At 57.5% G+C, this 27,856-nt stretch overlaps 1 protein-coding gene across 6 annotated transcripts; it reads left to right on the forward strand.

The window, feature by feature from the left end:
• The first annotated feature begins 1,360 nt into the window (after nucleotides 1-1,360).
• On the forward strand, nucleotides 1,361-26,930 carry RNF157 (ring finger protein 157). Of its 6 annotated transcripts, XM_059864390.1 has the most exons (20): nucleotides 1,361-1,563; nucleotides 6,577-6,695; nucleotides 10,608-10,696; nucleotides 11,138-11,284; nucleotides 11,815-11,932; nucleotides 12,022-12,088; nucleotides 12,233-12,276; nucleotides 12,652-12,699; nucleotides 12,946-13,017; nucleotides 13,802-13,961; nucleotides 15,399-15,511; nucleotides 15,819-16,057; nucleotides 16,153-16,261; nucleotides 16,458-16,569; nucleotides 16,995-17,206; nucleotides 17,340-17,405; nucleotides 17,862-17,910; nucleotides 19,386-19,496; nucleotides 24,066-24,106; nucleotides 24,556-26,930. In XM_059864390.1, the coding sequence occupies exons 1-19, from the start codon at nucleotides 1,476-1,478 to the stop codon at nucleotides 24,104-24,106; spliced, it is 2,004 nt and encodes a 667-aa protein (XP_059720373.1). In that variant the 5' UTR covers nucleotides 1,361-1,475; the 3' UTR covers nucleotides 24,556-26,930. The 6 variants fall into 6 exon arrangements, with proteins under 6 accessions (XP_059720373.1, XP_059720371.1, XP_059720375.1 ...); XM_059864388.1 differs by lacking the exon at nucleotides 24,066-24,106; XM_059864392.1 differs by lacking the exon at nucleotides 19,386-19,496.
• The last annotated feature ends 926 nt before the right edge of the window (nucleotides 26,931-27,856 follow it).

A 27,856-nucleotide genomic window follows, 5' to 3' on the forward strand; every position in this document is an offset into this window, starting at 1 on the left:
GGGCTCCCAGAGCTGGAGCAGGCTCCCGGTGTGGATGCTGCCCTCGGCTCCTCCGAGAGCCATTTGGGTTGGAAAAGACCTTTAAAATCATGGAGTCTCAAATCCTCCTCTTCAGCCGGTGCTCCCGCTGGCACCCAACCCAGGTGTGACATCCAGCAGCATGGACGTGGTGTCACTGCTGGGAATGTGGGTCCCGGTGTGACAGTGACAGGCTGACAGGGTACAAAGCCACCTCGGGCTGCTCTTTGATTTGGCTTTTCTCAGCTGCCTCTGGGGCTGTGTGGGTAGGAAGCAGCTGGGAGAGGGGTGCGTGTGTCCCTCTGCAGGGAGGGGACAAAGGGGGGACCCCCAGGGACGGCCTTTGCCCGTCACTACTGAGTAACCGAGGACATCAGGGCAGCTTATCCGCCTCCCTGCACATCTCCCGTTTGATATTTATAGCAATCGTGTTATCAACTCAAATCAAAATCATGTGATGCTCCTCTAACTGGCGCTGCCGGACTAATTAATCACCGGCGGGTTTAAGTGAGCGGTCAAAGGGTCCATCCTTCCTCTTCGGCTCCAAGTGGGAAATGAGGAGGTGGTCAGTTATTCCCAGTAATTTAACTCTGGGGGAACTGGGGGAATCTGTCGGGGCGCACTGGAGCGGATAGGCAGCTCCGTGCCTCCAGGGAGGGTGCATCTGCCCCCGGTGTGGAGCGGAGCTGCGAGGGCAGGATGGGGATGATGGAGATGATGGAGATGAGCACTGGGGGTCTCCAACCCGGCCCCTCCCCAGCGCTGCGCGCCCCTGAAGCGCTGCTCGAGGGGATCAGTCCCTGTGCCAACAGCTGCACAAAACCCTTTCCCCTATAACCTGTCGGGAAGAGTGGGGGCTTGTCCTCCTCCCAGGGGACACACTGGCGGCAGGGGGTACAGGGACAAAGGGACCACGGCCAGTCTGCCCCGGGGGTCCCTGAGCTGGGGTTGCTGCTCGGTGCCACCCAGCTGGTGGGGCTGGGGGCGAGGATGGGAGGAGGGTGGGCCGCGGTGGACAGAAGTCACTGTGGGGTGCCTGAGGGTGGCGGATGATGACGAGGAGGCCACTGAGCGGTACTGGAGGCAATTGGGTGACACGGGGGATGGCAGGCGGGTGGCACTGTGGGCACGCGTGTGCCGCCGCGGGGGTCAGATAAGTGGCACCTGAGGGGGACGCCGCTGGGTGGGTGGTGGACACCGGGGCAGGGCGATCCCGGCAGCATCTCGTCCCCTCAGCTCAGCGCCGAGCCGGACCGAGCCGGGGCGTGCCGCCCGATGCCGGCCCCGCCCCGAATGTCGCAGCCCCGCGGTGCCGCGGAGGCGGCGCCGGGCGCGGCGCAGAGCGGAGCGGAGGATGCTGCGGGGGGGGCCCGCCGCCAGCCCCGGTCCCGGCCCCCGTACCGGTCCCGGGCGGGAGGAGTCCCCGCCGCCCCCCGCCCGCTGAGCCCGGCCCGGCCATGGGGGCTCTGACCAGCCGGCAGAACGCAGGGGTGGAGGAAGTGGATATCCCCGCTAATTCCGTCTACAGATACCCCCCGAAATCCGGTGAGCCCCCGGGGTGTCTCGGGTCTCGGTGCCGCCGATGGGGAGGGAAAGAGGGGAGCGAGTCGGGCAGGCACCGGGCACGACCTTGCTCCGGGCGGGGTGACCCTGCGCACCCCAAAGCAAACCCTGACGCACGAGGGGCACCCTGAAAATCTGGGTCTGGTGCGGGGCACCCTGCGTGAGTTCGGCACGGGAGAGATGGGGGTCCCCCCTCTCCGGGCGTCCCTTTGCCCGTACACCCCTCTTTCCAAACTTGGCTGAGTTGACGCGACTTTAATGACATTATTGTTATAATTATTTCTGTAGTCGTGGTCTGCGGCACCGAGCTCCGGAGTTGCTTTTTATAGCCGGTTACTCCGGTGCTGGCTGCTCGGGAAAATCCTGGGTTTAAATTCCCGGGAGGATGAGGGAGGCTGGGGTGGGAGGGATTGGAGGGGATCCCACCTTCCCAGGGCTCTGCCCCATCGTAGCACCCCAGCCCCTGCCGTGGGGAGCCTTCGCCTTCCCGGCTCCTCTCCGTGCCTCGAGGCTTGCTGGTGATTCATCTCCCGCTCCTGAATCCGGCCCTGTCTCAAACCTTGTGCGTGACCTTGGAAAATCCGTCCCTCCTCTCCGTGCCTCACTTTTCCCTGCAAGGGCCGGGCTGAGCGGGTGTCCGAGGGGGAGGGAGGGGTGGTGGGGTCCAGCCTTTGGGTGGGCAGCACCTCAGAGCCGCAAAAATACCGGCCCCGGTGGGTGATGCCCCGGAGCACCGTGCGTGCGTGAGAGGAGATTGCACAGGATCCTTGCAGCACTAAAAATTATTAATAGGTAACTATTTTGGTAGTTAATAGGATAAGGTAAATGCTTGGATTGTTAGTGCTGTGACAAATTATTCACTAATTACAAGTAAAGACCTCCTTAGCAAGAATCACAGCCCAACACAAACCCTGCGCTTGTCCTGAAAAGCTGTACTGTCCTTTTTTTTTTTTAAATTTTAATCTAAAATAGGTTGCACAGCTGGCTGGAGATGGCTGATCCTTGACAGCCTGGCCTCCCACAGGGCTCCCCCAGCTCCCTTTTTTACGTGGTTTCGAGGCCTCTGTCACTTTGATGCCAGGTGAGGCTGGACCAGACCATCCATGGGATTGCTCTTTGTAGGGATGGTGTCTCCGTGCATTACAAGTTTTTCCCTTGGAACCCCATCTTATTTAGGGGCTCTTGAAATATCTGGGTACAAAGGGGTGGAGGGTGTAAGTGCATCCAGCTGAGCACTTCCAAACTCATCTCAGCTGCAGATGTCACCAGGCTGATGTTTAACTCCAGCTTTCAGGGGGAGCCTGGGGCTCCTGGCTGTGCTCAGCTGGCCTGGTCTCACTGCTGGGTCTGGGCAGAGCTGGCGGGGATGGTCCTGCTGCTGCCCAGGGTCCTCGGGAGAAGGGCAGGAGGTGCCCAGGTGACACAGCCATCTGCACAGGGACAAGGGCCGGCTGGTGGCCCTGGGAGATTATGGCTGGTTTGCCTTTAATCCGGTGGGATTTGCCTTCAGCGCTGCCGGCAGTTGAGGGAGGACGTGCTGGGCAGAGGAGTTGATTCTGCTGTGGCAGCAGCACTTCCCTCACATCAAAAGCCACCTGGAAACAGCCACTGGCTTGGAAATGTGGTTCTGGAGGGGAAAATCATGGGACCTTGGGGCATTTTCCTCTCTCTGTGGATGTGGCTTTGGCTGTTGGGCTCTCTTGGGATGGCTGGTGCAGCCTGTGGGAATAGGGCAGCTGTGTCTGGTCCCAGTTTAGTATCTCCCCATCCTGGGGGTCCCATCCCCTCCAGACAGGGTGTCAATGGGATTAGTTAAACCATAATTTTTGAAACAAAGGCTGAGATTTACTTCTGTGGCTGCCACTGGGAGGAAGAGCCAGAGGGGGCTGTAGATGGAGCCCACTGCCTGCTACTGGGATGGCTTCTGGGGCAAGTCTCCAGCTTTCAGCCCCTATTCCCCGCTGAGGATGGCACCAAGCTCCCCTGGGGCACACAGGGCTGTGAGCAGGGCCCTGGCTGGGGGCAGGAGCACAGGGATTAATGCAGCAGTGCCCCCCAGTTGTGGGGGCACAAGCCCAGGTGGTGGCAGAGCCGTGGCAGCTGAGGGCTGATGCAGCACTGCTGTGGCAGGGTTTGGCCTCAGCTCTGGCTGCTGCTGGCTCTGGCTTCCTGCTTTAGAGCACAGAATTAAATAATGGGCTGCCCAGGGGTGGAAGCACCCAGAGCCTTTAACCAGCCCATCCCAGCACCCTGTGCTGGCACCCGTGGCCGCAGGGTGTCCCTGTGCCAGCACCATGCCATGCCACCTGTCTGGACTGACTGCAGGCTGTGCAAACCTGTGCTTCCCTCACCAGGGGTGTGTGGATGAGCTGGGAATGAGCTTTTCTGGTTTAGCAGCTTTGGAGAGTGAGGCTGTAAGGTAGGAGAGCCAGAGGCTGCAGTACTAGAGCTCAGCAGGGCAGTGATGGCTGGGGTACAGTGCAGGACGTCACTGCATGCCAGAGCCATGGGCACAGCACACATGAGGGTCCTCACCCTTCTCTGTCAGCTGGACAAGGTGGCATTGCTGGCACTCATGGGGAAAAGGAGCTGGCAGTTGCTGCCAGGTGTGTGCTGGTGCCAGCAGATGTGCAGGACACAAATACTTTTTTTGCCACGAATCTCAGGCAATTGGGGTTTATTCCTCCTTTCCAGCAGCTGCTCTGTGCAGCCCTTCCTGAGACGTGGCTGTCCTTGACAGACTCTCCTTCCCCGGGAGTAGGCGTTGGATTTACAGTCAGCCCATAACAAGGTGGCTGTGGCTGGGAAGGTGCTTCCCTGCCCCCCAGCCGTGTCCAGGGAGTCACTGACACCCTCCTGCCCATGCCCTGGGCTTTCCTGTGCTGGTGCTTCCCTGGAAAGGCCTGGCACGACTCAAGCCTCTTGTTTAGCAAGGGGGACCTTTCCTGGAAGGGAGCACAGAGCTGGTTCTGCCTGCTGTCAAGAGGGAGTTGAAGCCTCTGAGGGATGTGCTGGGAGCCTGCAGCACCCAGGGATGCTCCCAACGCCTGGAAGGGAGACTGGGTGATGGCAGCATGGTCCTCACCTGCTCTGCCCATCCTGTGGGAGCCCCCAGCACGCACTAAACTGTGGCTGGGCCAATCACAGAGAGCCTGTGCTCCATTTTCCAGCTTTTCCTCACTGCTGGGGTGGCTTTTCTCCTTGTTTAAATGTAATATTTTTGCCATCTCCTGCTCTTGCTCCAAGTCAGTGTCAGGAAGAGCTCTGGATGGCCCCGTTCTCCCCTGGCTGTGCTGCTGCAGGCAGCTCTGAAGGCACTTTGCTCTTGAGGCTTTTTTTCCACCTGGCCGAGTCCTTCCAGGCGAGCTGCCTATAAATTATGTAGATGGAAAATGGGACCTGAAAGCAGCAGGCATCAATAATTGATGGTCGACGTTTGCTCACAGGCTCGCTGCATCCGGGCATGGCTGTGCCACGGGCTGGGGCTGAGCTCTGTGACCCCACTCCTCCCTCCTGGCCCAGAGTTGGATCCCCCCTATTCCTCCCCTTGGGCATTGGGCTCCCTTTTGGGTTTCAGTGCAGGATTAAAGCCTGATCCAGCCCTGGACAGTCCCTGCCTCTGTTGGAAGTTGATTGCAGAGCTGCAGCCCAGGTTTAAGCTCCTTTATCTGTGGTTCCCCAAAGGTTTGGTTTTGGGGTGTCCCCCAGAGGGATGCAGGTGGATCTGTGCTGATGGGTTTGGGGTTTTTACAAGCTAAATCCTGTCACTGTGGCATTCAGGATGCAGGACACTGTGTCCATATCTGACTGACTCCTGGTGCTTCTGCTCACCCCTTGCTGCTGCCCCATCCCTGTCCACTTTCTATTTCTCTTTTTTCCCCACCTCAAGTCCCAACCCTCCTGCCTGGCCAGTTCCTGTGCCACAACACTGTCCAGCTCTCACAGACAAGGAGCAGACACCAGTTGTCTCCTGGCTGGACTAGGAGGAAACTCTCAATGAGGAGTGCCTGACCTGGGGGCCGCTCCCAGCTCGGGGCTGGGACATTCTGGTGTTTTGGCTCTGTGAGGGAGGAAGGAACTCTGGAAGAAAGAACCCAGGGCAATGTGGAGCACTCTGCAGGGCAGGTGCTGACCTCCTGGAGGGTCAAAAGGACCCGAAAATCCTGCCTTGCACAGGTGAGCCCTTCCTAGGGAAGGCTGCAGGCTGAGAACTGACAGAACTCGGGTCATTTGTGCTCTGCCCTCCTTCCTGGTGGCAGCTGCAGCCAACCTGGGCAGTGTCTGGCTGGGGAGATGCTGCCCTGGGTGGCACACGAGGTCTGTGCCATCGGGCTCTGGGCAGGAGCAGTCCTGGGCTGTCTGCTGGCTCCATGCTGCCCTACCCGGCAGCATCTCTGGGAATGTGGGAGCCAGCCTGGTTCCTCCGGGGCTCTCTGTCAGGTCAGGCCGTGCCCCTGCCTCTCCTGCCCGCTTCGGGGCATGAGCTGGTGTTTACGGCCAGGATTAGCGCTGCTCTGCTGCCCCAGGGGCCGTCTCCTCTCCCTTCTCACGGCCCAGGATCTATTCACTCCTGCCAGGGTGGGGATGGCTGAAGGTCAGGGTGACCTTGGGTGGCTCAGGCCATGCTGGGGCTCACAGGGGTTTCCCAGACAGGGAAAGGGGAGCGGGCACTGTTAAGTCCCAGGGATGGAGCAGCCCCGAGGGCCAGCACTACCATGGGGCTCTCCCCATCCCGGCTCGGACCGTGGTGCTGGAGCGGGCGGGATGCAGGAGGAGGGGAGGGCAGGCAGGGAAGGGGCTGAGGCCCCCCCTTGGCAGCCTCTGCCTGCCTGGGGGCTCTCAGCGTGTGAGCTCAACCAGAAAGGCTCCCAGCAAGGTGACCCCGGGGACAAAGTCACCTCCGAGCCATCGATCCGGGGGCTTGGTGCCGCTGCACGGCCCGGCGGGAGCCCCCTCCTCCCCCCGGCTCAGGCGCTCGCTGTGTTCTCGTTTCAGGGAGTTACTTCGCCAACCACTTCATCATGGGCGGGGAGAAGTTCGACTCCACGCACCCCGAGGGGTACCTCTTCGGCGAGAACAGCGACCTCAACTTCCTGGGCAACCGGCCCGTGGTGGTGGGTACCGGAGGGGAGCCGGGCACCGGCACGGCCCGTCCCAAACCGCCGGGGGCTGTGCGTGACAGGGGGGTGCGGGACGAGGCTGCTGGCTGTCCCCTCCACGGGCAGAGCCTGCCAAGCCCGCCTGGAGCGGGCTGAGTGCATTCTCTGGCGGCTCATACGAGGGCTGGGTTATGCTGCAGCCTGTGTCCTACCCGGGACTGGTGGTGGAGGGGAATTGGGCTGATTTAATCGAGCTCATTTCTCATTCCCTCTCCAAGAGCTGAGTTTTCTCTTGCATTCCCCATGTCGTCCATATCCCAGACAGGAGGGCACACAACACAGAGGCCCTGGTGTGGTTCAGGGTAGTAGAGCAGCTTGGACAGGAACAGATGAAATTACTCCCCAAGCTCTAGCAAGAAATGGGAAAAAATTAAAATAAATAAAATAAAAAATAAAAATAATAATAAAATAAAGTGAAAAGGCCAGGAGTAGGTTGGGGCTGGGGGGGGGGGGGGGGGGGGGCATGGATGGGTTTTGCAGTGCTGGTTGCTGCCAGCTCCAGCTGGTCTCAGGGCACAAGGGAACCCAGCTGGAGGGGGGTCCCTACACTCCAGGCTCCTGGAGATGGTTTTTGTGCTTGCTGCCTTTGGAAAGGGAGGAAATAACAGCAGGGGTTCAGGCTGGAGTGATGTCCCCCCTTATCTGGGTGCCTCTCAGCAGTGGGACAACTCACCAGCACTGGCTGGAGGAGTTTGGGGGGTTAAATATTCAAAAGATTCAGGGTGAGGACTTAAAAGTCTCCAAAGCTTTTCTGTTAAGTTGAGATAAACTTGCCTGGTGCTTTGGCCCAGCTCTCAAGCATTGCCTGCTGCCAGCAAGGTTCCTGTTTCCTCCTTGCAATTGGCTTTGGTAGTGTTTTGGCAGCATCATGTGATCCTTCAGCAGGGAAGTGTCGAGCCCGGGGCTGTGCCAGAGCAGGGATCCAGGTAGAGCCAGGTCAGGAGCACCCACAAAGCACAGGAACACTGGGTGGCCAAAGGCAGAGCCTTTCCCTCCCTCCTCTGCGCTTCCCTGAAAATGAGACGTCAGCACTCAGGGTCTCTTCCAGCAGTGAGTGTTGAGAAATCCTCTTGATTACAGTAAAAGCCTCTAAACTGCCCAGTGAGCAGTTCCCATGTCAGCAGAGCAGCAGGGAAGGCAAAGGAACAGCTTGGAAACAGCAGAGATAATTAATACAGCATCATGAGCTAAATTGTCCTGCTCCGGTTTAATTACTGATGGCTCTGGGCTGCAGAGCTGTGACCAAGGTCCAAGATCCCTGGGGAGCAGGGGCAGTTCTGGGGCTGGACTTCTGTGTCAGGCCAGTTTTGGGGGCTCAGGGAGGAGTTGGGGAGAATCTGTGTTGGCTCTGGTCCCAGCCTGTGTCCAGGCAGTGCTTGGGTCTCTCTGATGCTGCCTCCAAGTGCTGTCCTGATGCTTCTTGGCTGTGATACTTTTGCTTTCTGACCTTCTGGGAGAGCCCTGGTGGGGCTGGAAACATTAAAGATGGCCACTGCTTTTTGATGGGGGATTAATTTTGGGTTCCTTGGGGATCAAGGGTCAGGGGATCTTGGAAGAATTGTGTCCCAAGTCCTCTGTGAGCAGAGCACTTTGAGCTATGAACAGCGCTGCTGCCACAGGGATGTGCAGGGCAGCTGGAGGCTGTGCAGGCTCTCCCCTCCATGGGTACATGATAATCTGGATTTTCCAGCTGGGAACAGGTTCCCAAGGGGCTGGGAAGGGCGTTGCAGGTTTAAGTAGCTGCCACCATGCAGGGGCTGAGGAGCATAGAAGCTACTGGGGGCACTCAGAGAGCACAGGGGAAGCCAGGAACTGTTGAAATGTGCCACTGGGTTTCCCTGCCCACGCAAAGCTGCTGGGGTTTGCTTGTAGAAAAACCCCAAGACAGACTTTTGAGGGTGGTTTTTATTTCACTTCAGCAAAAGCTGGTCCGCACCAAATGTTGCTGTAGGCACGTGGATGACATTCTTAACTTCACCACAGCCGTTACCCATTTTTTTCTGTTGTGTTTCAGCTTGATTGAAAGTGAGGAGATACAAAATGTCCTCTGAATAACCCCTTTCTGACATGCAAAATCTGGCTTGTAAAATTCAATTAAAAAAAAAAAAATCCAACCACCCCCAAAAAGTGCTTTTCACATGTGGGAGTGAAAGAGCCCAAAGTGGTTTCTGCAGAACACAATTTGCCTGTGGCTCTTCCCCATCCTGCCCAGCCCCACAGCCCCTGTCACCTCCCTTCCCTCCTCTGTCACCCACCCCTGGCTGCTGCAGCAGAAGGGGGGTGCACCCATGGGTGCTTTTCCTGCCAGGGCTGGTTTGGGTATGGTTTGAGTGGGTGAGGTGCAAACAAGCAATTTTGGGTGACTGCATTAGTTTGAATAACAGGGGATCTGTCACGACATGGCACAACCTGTCATGACAGGGCTCAGCGTCAGCCTGGAGCATGTTCTCACTCTCTCCCCTCCAGCTGCAATGGGTGACTCTGCAGGTGCTCAGTTCTGCAGGTGAACATTTAGTGACTCATAAAAAAGTTCGTTAACAGCAGTTTAAAGACTCTGCTGCCCTTTTCTCCTCCTGCAGAGGGTGAGAGCAGTGGGAGGCAGTTCCACAGTGCTGGCAATTCATGTCCAAAGCCTCTGATGCCATCAGCCTTTCTCTGCCCAGCCTAGGCTTTAATCTGCCTTCAGTGGCACCTGTGGGATCAGAGTTGTGGGAAGGTGGAGCAGGGATGGGACAGAGCTGTGTCTGCACTGGAGGGTTCTGCAGCTGCCTGTCCCATCCTGTCCCTCTGAGCCCAGCATGGGTCCTCCAGTCCCATCCCTGCCCTGCAGCGCTTTGGGGACAGGAAAGGTGGTGACGGCTTTGAGGACAGCTTAGGTGATGATGGTTGTCCCATGTGAGAGCACCAGGGATGTGGGAAATGGGCAGCTGAGCTGGCTGCTGGCAGGACATCCCTAAGTGCCACCTGCAATTCACTCCTGTTCCCTTGGTACTGGGGTGCAGTGGCTTCCTTGGTGAGGTACAGTGGGACATTGTTCCCTCTCCAGAGGCAGCAGTTGAGGCTCTTTGACCATCCCTGATGGCACCTGACACCCTCCTGGCTCTAGCTGTCCCTTGGCACATGGTGGCAGCTTGCCAATGAGCTGGGCCTTGATCAGGGCTGATCCCTCCTGGAGCTAAACCTACCTGGGAGATGGAGATGGAGAGGGGGGAGGTGGGTCCTGCATCCCTTCCCCACTACCCTCAGTCTCCTCTGGGTGACTGCAGTGCCAAGGAGAGGGTGTCCCCACCATATCCCTCTCCGCAGGAGCCCTGTAGCCCCTGTCAAGTGACAGAAAGGACTGGGAAGGACAATCTCACCCTGGAGGAGGGATGCTGCTGCCTGCCTGCTCCTGCCCAGACACCTTGCTGGCTCTCTGCTCTGGGCTCGGGGCTGGCAGGGATTCCACCACCCAAATCCCATCCACCACAGGGACGCTTGTGCTGTTTTTTCTTGGATGGTAGGCAGGAAGGGAGCCTCAGCTTTGCCCAGCCTCATACAGCAGCATAAAAATCCATCAGCAGCTGCCTGCCCTGTGCCCCCCATCCCCATCACCCTCCAGCCAAAGGGACAAGGAACGGCCCCTCTGTGTGTCCCCTCCCTAGTGAAACTGTCCCTGCTGTCCTGGGCTTGCTGTTTGTGGAGGGATGTCCCTGTCACCGTGATCCCTGGTACCCAAGTGCCACCAGGAGCTGCAGGTGCTCAGCACCTATCAGGATGCCCAGGCCACCCCAATTCCCTCTGTAGGGTGTTGGGGTCACTGGGGGGCCCAGAGCCATCGCAGTGCCCCCGTGTGCTCTGCCTTCAGCGGTGTCTCTCTCGTCCTAGTTCCCTTATGCTGCTCCACCTCCTCAGGAACCCGTGAAGACCCTCAGGAGTTTAATCAACATCCGCAAGGACACCCTGCGCCTCGTCAAGTGAGTCCTGGACCCCGCGGGCAGGGAGGGTCCTGCTGGGTGCCCCCAAGGATGCTGGGCACGGCGCTGCTCTCATTCCCGCACGATGGAGGATGAGCCGCTGCCCTTCCCCTCCCGGCTCCCGCATGCCAGCACAGGCAGTGCCGCAGGATTACAGGAGCTTAGCGCTGCCTTTGAAGTGCTTTGCTTCTTCTTCCTCCCCCACCTTCCAAAGGCTTTGTTGGAGGGAGGCTGGGGATTGCGGCAGGGCCGGGGGATGCGGGATTAGGGCTGAAATCTGTCTGCGGCACCTCCCGGCCCGCAGGCGCGACCTTGGGCGTGTCAGCCGCTCTTGGTGTGCCTCAGTGTCCCCTGACGGAGGGCAGCAGCCCCTTTTGGTGCCGAGGGGATCAGCCCTGGAGCACCCCAAAGCCCATCTCCTGGACCCTCTGTGCTCCCCAGGTGCTCGGAGGAGGTGAAGACCCCGGGGGAAGAAGTGAGCAAAGCCAAGGTGCACTACAACGTGGAGTTCACCTTCGACACGGACGCCCGCGTGGCCATAACCATCTACTACCAGGCAACTGAGGAATTCCACAACGGGGTGGCGAGGTGAGGGGCCCCAAAGAGGCCTGTGTCACCCCCCAGCATGGCCTATGTCCCCCCAAGCCTGGTGTGTGTCCCTGCCTGATGGACATGGAGCCTCCCCCCTGAGCATCTTTCCTCTTCAGGACAGGAAACAGCTGAGATTGGAGGGGGGCTCCTTGTTTCCTTCAAGTGCCACCACCAGGTCCTTGCCAACCACTGCCACCTCCCTACCTGTCACATCCTGCTCCCTCCTTTTACCTTCAGATCACCATGGAGACATGGGGAAATAATTCTCTCCCCAGACCCCTCCAGGTTGGCTGTGGAGTTGTCTCTGTCCCCTCCTGTGCTGTGCTGGCTGCCCTGTGTTTACTTTATCCTCTGGATTATTTTAGCCTTTTTTAGAACTTCACACCTCAGCCCCAAGAGGCATCTGGGAGGGGATGAGTGACAAACACCCCCCTCCCATTTTCCTGGCATCTCTGTAATCTGGGGAGAGCAGGAGGGGTGTGGGGACACCCGTGGTGCCCTGACCCTGTCCTCTCTCCATGGGACAGCTACACCCCCAGGGACAACAGCCTGCAGTCCGAGACGGTGCACTACAAGCAGGGGGTGTGCCAGCAGTTCTGTGTGCCCTCCCACACCATCGACCCGTCCGAGTGGAGCGAGGAGGAGGTGGGTCCTGACACCATCCCGTGCAGATGGAGGCAGGAGGAAGGCTCAGCACTGCTCCATCTCACCAAGCCTCCTCTGTCTCTCTCCAGCTGGGCTTCGACCTGGACCGCGAGGTTTATCCCATGGTGGTGCAGGCAGTGGTGGATGAAGAAGAGGGTGAGGAGGGGGTTCCTTGCTGGGATGGCCTTTCCCAGTTTGCTGGCATTGTGATGCCAGCTGGGCAGAGCCTCTTGCTTTTCCTCACTGCTGCCGTGGTTTTGCCTGTTCCCTGAGCCCTGAGTGTTCCTTTGTGTCTTGCAGAGCACAGTGGGCACTGCCACGTGCTGCTGGCCACCTTTGAGAAGGTAAGTGCCAAGCTGGGGCCATCCCCCTCCTTCTGCCTCCATCACCCACCAGGTACACGAGCCTGGAGAAACCCTGGGAATCAGGATGGGGATGTTTTGGGCTGCTCCTCAAATCCTGGGACTATTCCCTCATTTTAAGCACCCTCTTCTAAGGCATTTGGGCTCAACTCCATCTTCCTTCCTCCAAAAACTCTCCAGCTTTGCAGTGTGTGTGACTTCCCACAGCTACCTGGTGCTGGGCTGTCAGGAAAAGCCAGAATTCCTGCAAAATGGGCTTGTTGGGAGCGGGGAGGGAGAAGTGACAGCCAGAGGGTGGGTGGGTGCTCCAGAACAGCGCCCAAGGGTGCCCACCCTTTTGCTCTTTCCTCCCTCCAGCACAGTGATGGCACTTTCTGCGTGAAGCCCCTCAAGCAGAAGCAAGTGGTGAGTGTTGAGGTGTCCCTGCACACCCTGCAGGGGAGGCACTGAGGGGTTTTGGGGAGCCCCAAAAGCCCCAAGACCCCCCCAGCCATGCCCCTGCCTCCCAGGGAGTGCAATTTCAAGATGATCAATGCAAAGAGAACCCCTGGATGCTGCAGGGAGGAGGACTGGCCCAAGCTGGGGGCTGGGAGCCCTGGTGGCTCTGGGCAAGGTGTCTCTGCTGCTGACCCCTTGCCCATGGGATTGCAGGTGGATGGTGTGAGCTACCTCCTGCAGGAGATCTATGGCATCGAGAACAAGTACAACACACAGGACTCCAAGGTGTGTGCCTGCATCCCCTGCCTGCATGCCAGGGGCCTTCCCTCATCCCTTCTTCCCTTCCCCTAGCACAGGGCTGGCCACTGAAACGCGCTCAGGGCGAGTTTGCAGCACAGCATTGAGCTGGTGATGGCTGGGGACATTTTGTGTTGGCATTGAAGCTGCTGGAGGCAGAAAACTGAAGGACTGAGCTTTTCCCCTCATCCTTTGTGGTGCTTGGGGGAAGGCTGATGGCTTAGATGGGGAGCATGGGGCTCAAGGCATGGGATGTGCCTTGTGCTGTTGTTATAGGACATGAAATAAAACCACATGCACACTAGAACCTCCAGGGTAAATAGAAGGGAAGTTTATTTTCTGACTTCAACATTTATAGACTTTTAGAAGTGACTGTGGAGGATGAAAGTGCCACCTCTCCAATGACACTGGACAAACCAACAGTCCATCAAATTTCTCCTCTTCTAGAAAAGAATGTAAACCAATAATTATTTATATAAAAGTGCATGAGAAAGCTCATTACAAGAATGAAGCTCATTACATCAGAAGGCTTAGAAGAACAGGGCGACATTATGCTCCGCTCTAATATGTAAAAACTGGGGAGAAAGTTTGGGTTTCTGTTTCCTTTGGCCTCATCTCCAAGCCTCCTGGAGGAGAGGAATGAGATCCCGGGGGGGCATTTCACAAGCAGGCAGCCCATGGACACAGGCAGAACTCTGAGCACCCAGCCAGTATTGTAGAGCACGGGCTGGGGACCCCCGAGGCCGAGCAGATCCCTCTGTGCCCTGGGCAGGTGGCCGAGGACGAGGTGAGCGATAACAGCGCCGAGTGCGTGGTGTGCCTGTCGGATGTCCGGGACACGCTGATCCTGCCCTGCCGCCACCTCTGCCTGTGCAACACCTGCGCCGACACCCTGCGCTACCAGGCCAACAACTGCCCCATCTGCAGGCTGCGTGAGGGCGGGGGAGCTGCCGGGCGGGCAGGCAGCGCTGGGAACGGGCTGGCAGCTCTGGGAACGGGCTGGCATCTCTGGGAACGGGCTGGCATCTCTGGGAACGGGCTGGGATCTCTGGGAACGGGCTGGCATCTCTGGGAACGGGCTGGCATCTCTGGGAACGGGCAGGCAGCGCTGGGAACGGGCTGGCATCTCTGGGAACGGGCTGGCATCTCTGGGAACGGGCTGGGATCTCTGGGAACGGGCTGGCATCTCTGGGAACGGGCTGGGATCTCTGGGAATGGGCTGGCATCTCTGGGAACGGGCTGGCATCTCTGGGAACGGGCTGGCATCTCTGGGAACGGGCTGGGATCTCTGGGAACGGGCTGGCATCTCTGGGAACGGGCTGGGATCTCTGGGAATGGGCTGGCATCTCTAGGAATAAGCTAGCATCTCTGGGAACGGGCTGGCATCTCTGGGAACGGGCTGGCAGCTCTGGGAACGGGCTGGCAGCTCTGGGAACGGGCTGGGATCTCTGGGAATGGGCTGGCATCTCTAGGAATAAGCTAGCATCTCTGGGAACGGGCTGGCATCTCTGGGAACGGGCTGGCATCTCTGGGAACGGGCTGGCATCTCTAGGAATGGGCTGGGGTATCTAGGAATGGGCTGGCATCTCTAGGAATAAGCTAGCATCTCTGGGAATGGGCTGGCATCTCCTACCCTTGAGCTCTGCTGTCCCTCTAGCCCCACTGGGGATGCTCCCCTTCTGAAATAGGGTGTCATTTTTCACAGAATTCACAGAATGACTGGGTTGGAAGAGACATCCAAGATCACTGAGTCCCACCCAGCCCCAACACCTCAACTCAACCCTGGCACCCAGTGCCACACCCAGGCTTTGTTAAACACACCCCGGGATGGGGACTCCACCACCTCCCCGGGCAGCCATTCCAGAACTTTATCACCTTTCTGTAAAAAAACTTTTTCCTGATATCCAACCTGTATTTCCCTTGGCACAGTTTGAGGCTGTGTGCTCTGGTTCTGTCAGTGCTGCCTGGAGAAAGAGCCCAGCCCCAGCTGAGCACAGGCACCTTTCAGGAGCTGTGAGAGTGATGAGGGCACCCCTGAGTCTCCTTTTCTCCAGGCTAAATACCCCCAGCTCCCTCAGTGGTTCCTCACAGGATTTGTGTTCCAAGCCCCTCACCAGCCTTGTTGCCCTCCTCTGGACATGCTCAAGCATCTCAACATCCTTCCTAAACTGAGGGGCCAGAACTGGACACATCACTGGAGGTGCTGCCCAACCAGTGCTCTGGGAATGGGCTGGCATCTCCCACCCTCGAGCTCTGCAGTCCCTCTAGCCCCACTGGGGATGCCCCTCTTAGGAACAGAGTGTCATTTTTTGACAGGTCTCCTTTCAATGCCTGGTTTTCACCTCTCCCTTTTTTCTCTGCTGCCCCAGCTTTCCGAGCCTTGCTTCAAATCCGAGCCATGAGGAAAAAGCTGGGCCCTCTCTCGCCCACCAGCTTCAACCCCATCATCGCCTCACAGACCTCGGACTCTGAGGAGCACTCGGTCAGTGCCTGGCTGAAGGTGGGACCCTGGCCTCTTCCACCAGGATGGGGAGGTTTGGGCATCCATGTGTCTCTGAAGAACAGGGTTTGTTTATTTATTTATTGCAAATTCATCTTGTTAAAAAATGCAGGATTGATATTACAAAAAAAAAAAAAAAAAAAAGAAAGAGAAAAATGGTTTTTGGCTGGGTGTCTCTAGGTTTGAGCTTCTTCCTGGGGTATCTTGATCCCACTGGGAGTGAGGGGATCAGCAAAATGGCCCAGGGAGGATGATGGTCCTCATGATCACCCCGTGCTCCTCTCCCCAGTCCTCGGAGAACATCCCCCCGGGTTACGAGGTGGTGTCCCTGCTGGAGGCCCTCAATGGGCCGCTGACGCCGTCGCCGGCCGCGCTGCCCCTGCGAGCCCTGGGGGACCCCCCTGGCGTGGGGACCCTGCCCTCCTACGGCAGTGATGGCCCCCTGCCCCCCCTGAGGGCCCTGTCACCCCTCGAGCGCCTGCCTGACTGCGGCCCCCCGGGGCTCAAGCTGAAGAAGAGCATCTCCAAGTGAGTCCTGGGGTGGGTACGGGAGTCTGGGGGTGCTCAGGGGGTCTGGGGGCTGTGGACAGGGGTGAAACCTTCTGCTTTTCCCCTTTGGCCAGGTCCATCTCACAGAACTCCTCCATCCTGCCCGAAGAGGAGGATGAGAAGTCGTGCACTGAGTCAGAGCTGAGGGTGGCCAGGAGGAGATCCCCAGCCCAGCATGAGGAGGTGAGCACTGTCCAAAACCTGCTGGTAAAGAGTTGAGGCACTGGGGGGCAGCAGGTTTGGGGGAGGCTTGGGACCAGAGAGACTGGCTGAGGTTGCTCCTCTTGGCTCTGCCTCCATCCATGAGGATGCCTGCAGGAGATGGGCCATCCATGCTGAATATCCCCCTTTCCATCCTTCTTGTGGGCTCCTCTTCCAGGAATGTGGTGCAACCCCAGAGAGTGAAAACCTCACCCTGTCATCATCAGGAGCCATTGACCAGTCCTCGTGCACTGGGACACCCCTGTCCTCCACCATCTCGTCCCCAGAAGGTACAGCATGGAGGGACTCATAGGCACTGGCAGGGCAGGAGAGTGGCATTGTGATCTCAGGACTGTCACACTGTGGGGGGATGCAAATGGCCATTGGATGGAGCCAATGTCCCTGCCATGGACATTAGATGGAGCCCCAGGGTGTCACCTCTGCTTTGTCACCTGTACACCTGGAGATGGGAATCACAGGGGCACTGATCATGCCTGTTTTGTCACCCTGTAGACCCAGAAACAGGGGGCTGTGGGCCCTGGGGATCTGCTGCTGACAGCTTTGCACCCATCACATCTCCGTGGCGTGCAGCCGGTCCTTCCTCTGCACCCCACTCCTCCTCATTAGCCCCTCTTCCATGAGTGGGTGCTGTGCCATGACTCCCACCAGTGGGTGGGGGGGTCCAGCGGCCCCCTCAGCCCCTGCTCTCCCCCAGAGCCCGTGAGCAGCAGCCTGGCTCAGTCCGTCATGTCCATGGCCTCCTCCCAGAGCCAGCACTCCCAGCTCAGCACCGACACCGTGTCCTCCATGTCTGGCTCCTACATCGCCCCTGGCACGGAGGAGGAAGAGGAGGAAGAGGAGGAGGAAGAGGAGGGGGACATGCTCCCCTCGCCTGCAGCCGCAAGCGCCACAGCCTCTGATGGAGAGGTGGGGACTGGGGGGTTGTTGGTGGAGCCCAGCTTGGAGAGCTTCCCCATGGGATCTAACTCCTCCTCCAAAACCACTGGCACCAGACTTTTCTTTTTGTTTTCCTTCCATCTTTCCCACCTTTCTCCTACAGTCAACACCAGTGGAGTCCCCGGATCTGAATTTTGTCAGCATCTCTGCCGAGGAGCGCGATGCCGAGGTAACCAGAACCATCCCCCAGGGAACTGGGAGCTGGGGTGTCACCTGGCACTGTGGGGGGATCTGAGCTGTGCCCAGAGCTGGGGTGTCACCTGGCACTGTGGGGGATCCCAGCTGTGCCCAGAGCTGGAGTGCCACCCTGCTCCGTGGGGGGGATCCCAGCTGTGCCCAGAGCTGTGGTGTCTCCCAGCACCGTGGGGGGATCCCAGTGGTGCCCATGAAGGGGGAAGCTGGGCAGCTGGCACCACATTCTCCCAGGCTGGGCTGGGGAATGCTCTGCCCGCTCATCCATGTCCCTGAGGGCTGCCCTGGGGATGGATGGGGCAGTGGGGCTGTGCCCCACTGACAGTCCTGATCCATGGAATCCCCAGGGCCAGGGGTGTTCCTCCAAAGGGACCTGGGAACAGCCCCTGGCACAGCCCTGGGCTAACACTTGCTGCCTCTCGCTGTGCCACAGGGCAACGATGTGCTGGAGGACGAGGACGCCTCTCCCACACAGGAAGACGGTAAAAGGCCCTGGGTCGTTGTTGTCCCCTTGCTTTCAGCTCACTGTCACCATGAGTGGGAGGTGCTGTGCTGTCCCCAGTTCCCCCACTGCCATCAGGAAGAGCCCTGGGGAACCCTGCGGGCTCTGGAGCCAGAGGAATATCTGTCACAGCAGGGACACCCATCGGGGGCTGAGCACCAGTGGGTGGGGGAGCCAGCCAGCCACAGGGACCAGAGAGCTCAGTGTGGGACATGGAGCAGGCCATGGTTGGTGTGCAGGACCCAGTGGTTTTTCCAAGGAGCCAAATGGGAAAGAGGCTTCTCTCTCTCTCTCTCTGTGTTTTTTCCCTTGCCAAGGTCTTTTCTCAGATCTCTGAAATTCTCCCCTGTAGAAATCAGTGTCTGGGCTGATTCCCATAGGAAGGGGCTGCAGAGCTGTTCCCTCTGGGATGCTTTTCTCACTTTCTTTGGCCTGTCCTCACTGTGCTTTTGCAAGTCAACACACAGACATCGAGGGCTCCTCTCGCCTCCTCCCTTGAGCTCAGGCAGCCAAGGAAAGAGGTGGTCACCTCCATGCCATTGGCCACCAACTGCCCTGTATTGCTTTTGGGCAACAGGGAGGCCCACAGTGTGCCCCCTCCCACATTTCCAAGTCTCTTTTTAGCAAAAACACAACCAAACTATTTCCCCATCCAACCTGGATGCTCAGCCAAGCAGGAAAGCAGGAACACCCATCCCCAAATCATGATCTCTGACCTGCAGAGAGGCTCATGCTGAAGGGGAGACTCATGTATAACAAATAGGAGCAACCAGGGGCTGTGGTGGACATCCATGGGCATCCCAATGGCTCTGAGAGCAGGATGGCCTTTCTCCTTAGGACCCAGTCCTGCACCTGTTAGCAGCAGGGCTACTGGCACATTTGGGAACATCCCTCCTGAGGTTCAGTCACCTGCATCTGACGGATGCAGGTAAGAACCTGGGGGCTGATCTCTTGGAGAAGTGATGCTAAGAAGCAGAGTTCCCTCCCTCATCCCCAAAAGCCTCCATCCCCCCTGCAAAAGCTTGGCTACGGCTTCTTGTGCCCCACGCATCCAGCTACTGCCTCTTCCTGGCATCCACGCAGCTCTCACTGCACCGCTGGTGCTGGAGAGGCTCCTGCAGGAGGTGATGGGTGCCACCACAGCCTGGCTGTGCCAGAGGGAAGGTTTGGCTAAATCCCGGGCAGGTTCATGCTGTGCCCGCGGCCGCATCATCGCTGCTCCGCTGCCCTCCGATGCGGCCGGTGCGAGGAGAGGAGCAGCCGGGGCCGTGCCCAGGCCTTATTGTCCACTCTTCACCCGCTCCCACCCCGATGCATCGTTTCTGTGTCATTTTTTGTTTTGAAAGAGGCTGGGGAAGGGAGAGGAAAAGCCCCAGCAGTGCCACCCCGCAGTGCCAAAAGGCGACGTCGAGCCCCGGCGCGGCCGCGGCGGTAACTGCCTTAACTCCCTTCCAGGCCCGAGGACAGGCGCTTTCCTCGGTCTGAGGTGTGACAATAACAATGACATGGGCATCGCACACGTGAGAGCGCTGGACAATAAACTGTGCTCTGAGGCCTGCTTACCTGGTGAGTGGCCATCTGCTGAACATGAACTTGGGGTGGGGGGGACTGTTCCACTCTTCCCTGCATCCCCCCAGCCCTTTGCATCCATCCCTCCTCTCCCATCACCATCATTCCCACCATTCCTGCCAGGCTGTCCTCACTGCACCCCTCCTGCCGTCCCTCTGTGGGGCTGAGCACCAAGCCATGTCACCACCCATAGGTCAGGGTGGCCTGTCCATACTGGGATGTCCCCAGGCAGCTGCAGACTTGCTTTGCTGGGACTCTCTGTCCCTTGGCCAGGGGGCTGCTGGCACCCCAGGAGGCACCAGTCCTTAAGAAGGTGGTTGTGGCACAGCTGTAGCCTGGTACGGGCTTGTGGTGGGCACAGCAGTATTTTGTGTTGGGGTGTGATCCACAGGCAGTCCAGCTGTACAGCAGGGCCTGCCTGCCTTGTCCTCCCTCCAAGGCCACGGAGATGGGGTGTCCAGGGAGATGGATGTCCACCAGGTCATCTTTCTACAGAGCCCCATGATTCATCCATTTCTTCATGCTTTCTCCCCCACCCTCCTTCCACTTTCGTTTCCTCCCAGCCTCTCTCCATCCCTTTTTTTTCTTCCTTCCCCCCAGGCTCCTCCGTGTGCGTGAAAGTTCATGTTCGCTCTGTGCCTACACGGTTTTCTCCACCCACGCTTATTCCCCGTCCCTGCCCAGAGTTGCCCAAAGGTGACAAATGTATTGAACACCCCTGGCCCCTGTGTGGAAGGGGGCAGTGGGCTGGGGACCCTGCCCAGCCCTGCAGGCTCTGCTTCCTCAGCCTGTGTGTGAGGAAACGAGCCAAAAAGCCAAAACACCCTCCATGGGGTCTCAGTCAATACATTTGTGGACAAGCTGAAAGCAACTCTGCCCGTGCCTTGCCCCTTCAGCTGACTTTGTGGTGGGTCCCGGACCCGCAGCAGGGGCTGGAGAGCCAAGAGGGTGGGTGAAACCCACTGGAAGGAGGAGAAATCCTTTCTTTTCCTCTGCTCCTTTGGGAAAGCCTCCTCTCCTGCTGCCTTGCCTGTTCCTAGTGGTTTCTGTGCTCGAGAAACATGGCTGAGGCTCTTGGGGAGGAACAGGCGCCTGCCACAAAAGCCCTGTGTCCTCTCCATCACCCTCTCTCAGCAGCTGGCCAAGTCCTGCTGGCCTGGGGAGGCTGGGGGTGTCCCAGCAGCACCTCTGCTTTGCTGGAGGGCCTGGCAAAGCATCCCCTGGCTGTGGCAGCAGCCAAAGCCATCCTTGACTGCATCCCTCTTGGTTGTGCTGGGTGGAGGATGAGGAAGGGGGAGCTTTGCAGCCCAGATGGCTCCAGCACAGCATCAAATTCTTGCTCTGCTGTGAGGTGTGCGCTGGGCTGGCATGCAGGAGCTGGTGCCTGGGCTGAGCTCAGGCAAGGATGCCCTCTCCATCCTTTGGCCACCACAGCTGTCCATGTGTCCAGCAGCTGCAGCTCTCAGCACCAGCTGTGCTGCATGAGAGGGGTGATGCAGCCTCGGCATTTGTGGGGAAAAGCAGAGGGCTGAGGAGGTGCAGAGTGAGGCTTTGGGGCTCTCCATGGTCTCTGGGAACAGCAGACACACTGTTCTCCATCCCTTTTCACTCGCTGTAGGATACAAGGCATTTTTTCCATATAATAATGGACAGTGATCATTTTCTGGCTTTCCTTTTTGAGCTGTTGTATCAGTTTGTGTAGATCAGGATATTCCAGCAGGTTTCAACCAGTTTTTAACAATCCATTCCAGTAGGGGTTGTAGACCAAATGTCCTACAACTCATTTAACACACGTTTTGGTGCAGTTTTTGGTAGGGAGTAGGTGAAGTCACACCCTGCTCTATAGGTGAAGTTACAAATACATGGATTCAAGTTGTTACAAAACTGTATCTTTGTGTCACCCACTGTTAAATTGTCACAAGGGGTTCTTAGACACACACACACACCCCCTTATCCTATGGACACTGGGATGGATTCAGGGCCATTATCAGGAGACATTTCCAAATTATAGACACAGTTCTCTGTCCAACACAGGTCAGGCTATCAGAATATAACTTTCTCATATAAACCCCTGTCATTCTCTCACCACACAACAATCTACATCAGTGGTTTGCCATGCATGTTGATTGTTCTTAAAAGCCCATGCTCAGTGCTCCAATGGACCTAATCCCATTCCTACCACCAGGATTTGGTGCTTGGTACATACAGAAGCACTCTGTATTGCTTGGGCAAACACTGACCTTACTAATGATGGGGACATAAGAAAATTTGATTGAAGAAAACCAGAATTTAAATGCCTTTTCAAATTTGAATGAATAAAAGTCCCTTTTCTCATTCAGGGACTATCCCAGAACTGGAGGAGTGTAGCCACAACTGAGCTGGAATACAGCTGAGTGCTGAGGACACTGCTTTGAGCAATTTCCAGACCATCAGCCAGTTGGTCATTAGCATTTGGATAATTTTGATATTTGAAGCTGACCACTGTGAGTTTCTAAGAGCAGATAAGGAAGACCTTAAGGGTCGATCTGTAGTGTTCAGATAATTAATGGTTGCACTCAATTGATCAGTCAGAGTTTCAAGACTGATATTGTTCAATACTCCTATTCCAGTTCCCAATATATCAGTAAGATGTGTGAGGTAACAGCCTCTGGTTTAGCCAGGAAAACCAGTCAGTAGAGGAGGTACCTGTAAAAGATTAACGTTTTGGTCTGATAGCAGAAACATTGGTCTGCATCTCTTTAAGGACTAGGATTAAGCAGTATTTGTTGTTGTTCAACCAATTTGACCTTGAAATGTTCAGAGTTGATTTTATAGGTTTTGGAGAAGTTTTTGGAACAGTTGTGGAGGGTATGCTGGGCACCCTTAAGCCCTCTAGAGTACAGTCAGCTTCTATAGCATAAGGAGTTAAGATCAGTATTGTGTCTTTAAATTTACAGTCCTTTAGGCTTATGGTGAGACAGGCTGGGGGTGTTCCATGTTTTGTGGTTTTGTTTTGGCTGTATGGTTCATAAAATCTCTCAGGGCTCGTACCCTGTTCATGACAACCCCACTCAGTGATTGCAGGGAAGGCAGTTGCATCCTGGCCCTTGAGACCTGTGGTGTTCAAGAGTCTACATCTCCAAGTCCATCAAGTCTCTTGGACAGTCTTCAAGCTGGTGGCATTTGATAATGATGTTTTTGTCCTCTCTGTAACGGATGAAAGTGCAGGACGTGGTTCCTCAAAGCTTCTTTTGAAATCTCTGCAGATTTCAATGTAGTGGGAAAGAGCTTTGTGAGGAGGCAAAAGTCTCCATCCCAGGGATTTAAGGACACAAAGTTTAACTAAAACCTACAGATCCATGTCGTTGTGTGGATCCTACAGAGCAGGAGTTGCAGGGGCTGTCCCCAGGGTTCAGAGCATCCTCTGGCTGCAGCCTCTGCGGGGGGCAGGGTGGATAAACAGCTTTGGAAGGAGAAACTGGGGAAAGACATCTGCCAGAAAGGCTGGCACCGAGGTGGGGGAGCTGGGCAGCTGCTGTAGAGAACCTGAAAACCCCTGAGGGCTCCTGCTGCTTTAAAGCCACAGATGCTCTGAGCTGGGAGCAGTGGGCTGGGCCAGGCGGTTGGGTTTCACCAGGATGGATTTGGGTTTCACCAGGATGGATTTGGGAACTGGTCTGCCCAGGGCAGGTCTGCCAGCTACTGGCAGCAGGGGAGACCTCTCCAGCAGCACAAGGGGCGGGAGGTGGGTGGGCACAGGGCTGATACCCTGCTCCAGGGCCAGACCATGTCCTGCTGCCCCAGCCCTGCTCCTCTCAAGAGTGCACTGAGCACAGCTGGGTCTCTGCACTGGGGCACTGCAGTGACTTAGGCCATATCAAGCTCTTAATGGGATTTCCGTGTGCATGTACGTGTGGTCCTGTTTAATTATCCATTCCCTCTGGGATCTGCAGACTTAACATGCCTCGCTCTCCAGCCTGAGCTCGCCATGAAAAGCCACTCGAAATGGCAGCTGTCACCTCCCATAAATCAGCAGGCAGCAGGATTTTGTTGCTCCCCCTCTGAGAAAGCCCTCAGCCCTTGGCCTTGGCATGCCCTCACACAGTCTTTCCAGCTCAGAGCTGCCCTGGGCACAGGGCTTAGCCTCGCTGGAGGGTGCAGCCAAGCTGCCTCAGGGGTGCACCCCCTTCCTAAGGGCACCACGCAGCCTCTGATAGGTTTGGTGGTGGGACACAAGCCACGGGCCAAGCTCTGCCATCCCCCTGCCCCAGCTGAAGGGTGCTGCCTGCCCTGGGAACCTGCGGCCAGAGAGGAGGCAGGCAGGGACCCAGCTGCCCGGGCACCACAAGCATGTCACCCCTCCGTTCCCCTCGGCACCAAACCCCGGGGGCTCAAGCATGGGGACCCCTCACCCCGTGCCTGGTGGCAGCTCCCCCACCCCCTCCCGGACCCGTTCACAGGCAACGACACCCAGGCCCCCCTGTCACCCCGTGTGCTGCTCGTGTGCATGTCCCCGTGTCCCCGTGTCCCCGTGTCCCCGCCGCTCCCGCCTTCACCATGTGCCTTCTGGTCTCTCCTGCCATGCAGCCGCCGTGCCGGACTCCTGTCCCATTAACATTGAGGAATAGGTGAGACCATAAGACCCCCAGAGCTGTGCCTGCCCCGTGCCCTGTCCCCCGGGGGGTTGGCACTGGGTTGTCACCCATTGCTGGTGGCCCCCTCACTGCCCAGGTCAGGGGACATCCCTTGGTGCCTGACCTCCAGCCCCACAGGACACCTGCATGTGGCCTCTTGCTGGGCATGGGTGGCCCCCTTCATTTGGGTTATTTAAACCCAGCGATGGTTGTGCTGTGCTTCCCATTTGGCGCTCAGCATTCCTGAAAACTGGGGCTTTAAGGGGCTCCCCAGCCTGGAGAGGTAAGTGCAGACACCCCCCAGCCTTCACCACAGCCAAAACCCAACACAGGGCTGGGGAGGTGGGCGTTACTTTGGGAGAATAAATCACACCCCCCGTGGAAAAACAAGCCAATGCACCACTGGGCTCTGGGAGCCCCTAACCCCCGTTTTCTCCCCCCAGGCCCAGAGGCAGCCAACAACAACATGGGGCTGCAGCAGACCTGGCCCCGCTGCCCCCCTGGCCCCCCGGACCCAGAGCAGGCAGCGGCCGCCCTGCCCATGTGAGGGCTCAGCCTTGGTGGGGCACGGAGCCCCCTGCCCACCCAGAGGGACCCTGGGGTCTGGGCACCCTGGGCATCATCACCACCACCCCTCGGCTGTACCAGGACTGTATTTCAAAAGAAAAGACAGTAACCTTGACTTTTCTATGGGGCTGAAAGCCATGTTACTTTGGAGCCCCCCACTAGCACCTTCCCATTCTCCAGCCCCAACGGGGATGGGCTGGGGTCCCCTCCTGCCCCCACCCCGGTCATCTTACATCCCCAGGCTCCTCTCCTCCAAAGAGTGGAGCAGATGGGACAGGGACATCTCACCAAGGGGGTTCTGGGATGTGGATGGGGACAATGGGAGGATGCAGTTCAGGGCTGTGGGCTCTAGGATGAGTGCTGGGATTGGCATCCTTTGTGCATGAGCTGCTGACTTTCATGGGAGGCTGTTTCCCCCCAAGTCTGCTGGCCTGTGCCCCTGCCCTGCCGTGAGCTGACCCCATGCCATGGGATGTCACCATTAATGCACTGGCAGCAATGGTGCCCCCACAGCTCCCCCTCGCTCTGCTCTCCTCCTGAGCAGCACCTGGGCTCCTGGGCCTGGCCCCAGGCTGCTGTTCTCAAGGGCATGGAGCACGTGGCAGGGGTGGCCAGGAGGCCTGGTACTGCCCTCAGCCCCATCACCAGCCCTGGGGTTGATAAATTGACAATTTATCCTCTGTCTTCCGCCCTGCTGTGAGCTCAGGGCTCTGGGCTGCGCCCTCTCTCTGGAACAAGTGCCAAAAGTGTCACCCCATGCCACCCATCCTGCCCTCCCCATAACACTTTGTAGCAAGGGGTGGATGAGGGTGTGGGAGCTGCCCCCATCTCCATCCCCATCCCTCTGGCCAACACTGGGCTAGCAGCATAAGTGGATTTTGCTCCAAGGGCAGATACACAGAGATAGTAAAGCAGGAGGGATAAAGCCACAGACCTTGGGGGCCAGGCTCCGCTCCAGAGAGCATCAGGGACAGTCAGAAATCACTAGAGCAGCATCAGACCCTGCATCCCAATGCAGCAGGCTCTGGAGCTGTTTGGGGCAGCCCAGGGTAGGAAGCTGAGCCTCCCTTTTCCCCACCTGGCTTTGTCACATGTCTGTGGCAGCAAAGGCCTCCTCCTCCTCTTTGCAGGACACAGCTGCATTTCAGAGCCACCTTAGCACAGAGATGTTCCTGCACTGAAAGCAGTGTCCCTGGAGGGGTGGAAGCAGGTTCCCAGTGCCATCCCCATGACAGAGAAATTGTGCTGATGATGGCTGTGGCTCCTAGAGAGGGATGAAGCCCTTTTGAGGGCTGGGGGTGTTTTCTCTGCCTTGCTCTGTGTGGGTCCTGCCAGAGGTGGGTTTGGAGCCAGCCATCCCAGTGCTCTCTCATCTGGGCTGGCTGTGTCTCCTCTAAGCTCAACAGCTCCCAGATTCCCCCCTGGGAACCCAGGGCTGGGTTTTTGATGTCAGGGGGTGACATCTCCAAAACAACGACCGGTGGCATGTGAGGTGGGAGCAGCAAAGACAGGGAGAGCTCAATTGATGGGGACAAGCCCTGTGGCCTGCTTGGGGACATGCTGGGTGTCCCAGCCCTAAGGAGCCACAGCAGCACACAGGAGGAGCTTTGGAGGTTCACTGTCATGCTGAGCTGAGAAAACTACGGCAGCCATCTCTTCCCTAAGCCTCCAGCATGGGAAGGAGGGAAGAGAAAATGGGGCTGGTGCTCATCTACGAAAGCCCAACCTTCCTCGTGGTTTCAAAGGGGACAAGGACAGCTGGCCTGGCACCCTGGCACAGGCTGCAATGGTGCTTTTGGCTGCCAGCAGAATGAGGAGGACTTAGGAGAGACCGTGAGGGTTTTCTGGCTCTCCTGAGCAGTGTCCCCGTGGCTGCAGGGGCGGCCAGACAGGCACGGGGTGGCTGCGGGCGGGCGCTGCCCCTCGCTGCTCAGAGCGATGGAGAGGAGCCGGGAGGATGCTGTGGCCGAGCAGTGCTGCTGCCTGGCTGTGAGCAAGGAATCCATCCTCTGGGTGGCACAGGAGAGACGGGATTTGGGCATGAGTGACATCAGCGCCGTCCTTGGCCACCCAGAAGGGATGAGGGGCAGGCAGGAGCTGCCAGCGCATCGTGGGGTGGAAGGTGACAGCCCCTTGTTCCAGTGACCCATGTGTCAGGGATTTAAGGAAGGAAACCAGATTGCTGCTTATGATTTTGCTTTGAGCATGTTTTGGATTTTAAGAGTATGTTTAATAAAGGGTATCTTATGTCGACAGTGTCCAGAGTCATTTCGTGGTGGCAGGGTGAGGGCAGTCGGGGGTTGGGGGATTTTTGGTGTGTAAAAACCCTTTTTGGTTGGGATTACCCACTCACCTGTCACCCAGGTACCTTTTCCAAAACAGCCCAGCTGATCCAAATGTCCTAAAACACTGCCCAAGGTCCCTTCCAACCTGCATTCCCAACTATCCTAAATCCTGCCAGGATGGAGAAAGGACAAATGCAAACTAAACCTCTGCAGGAAGAGTCTGGCCTGGGGTAGAGGCATCTTCCTGGTGGGTGGTGTGGGTGGGCCCTGTCACTGCTGGGATGGATGAGGACACCCAGAGGAAACTTCTCCTTGGGGAGAAGAGGAGCAACAAAGAGCTGGGAGCTCATGCAAGAGAAATCTTCCAGTGGTGGGGAAGAAAACGTGTGCTGGGAGCTGAAGTCTTGAAGGTGAGGAGGGCTGTAAGGGGGCTGATGATGGTGGGGGGAAGCAACTTTCAGCTGAATCAGGGTCAAAATCAGAATCAATCAGATTGGAAAAGGCCTCTGAGGTAATCAAGTCCAACACATGACTGAACAAGATGGGGAAATTGGCTTGCAGATGGTCAGATCCTTCAAAGAGATCCTTCCCTGGCCTCTGTTAAAGCTCTCAGAACAGCAGTTAGGGGGCAGGGATTTCTTAGAGAAGCCTGTGGCTGTAATTTTTTAAATAAAATGAAGGCAGATTCCATCCTTTATTTTTGGAGTCTGCCAGCCCCCCTTCTGCTTTGCCCTCGCTGCTGTGGGTGCATCAGGAGCAAGAAATTTGATGGGAGCACAGGTAGGAAGAAAATGGCTGGGGGTGCCCCTGGAGGGGCAGGACACAGGTTTGCATAGAATCACAAAATTGTTTGGGTTGGAACAGACGTCAAGGGTCACCCAGTTCCAAGCCC

This window comes from Haemorhous mexicanus, chromosome 20 (genome assembly GCF_027477595.1).
Source record: "Haemorhous mexicanus isolate bHaeMex1 chromosome 20, bHaeMex1.pri, whole genome shotgun sequence".
NCBI classification, from domain to species: domain Eukaryota; kingdom Metazoa; phylum Chordata; class Aves; order Passeriformes; family Fringillidae; genus Haemorhous; species Haemorhous mexicanus.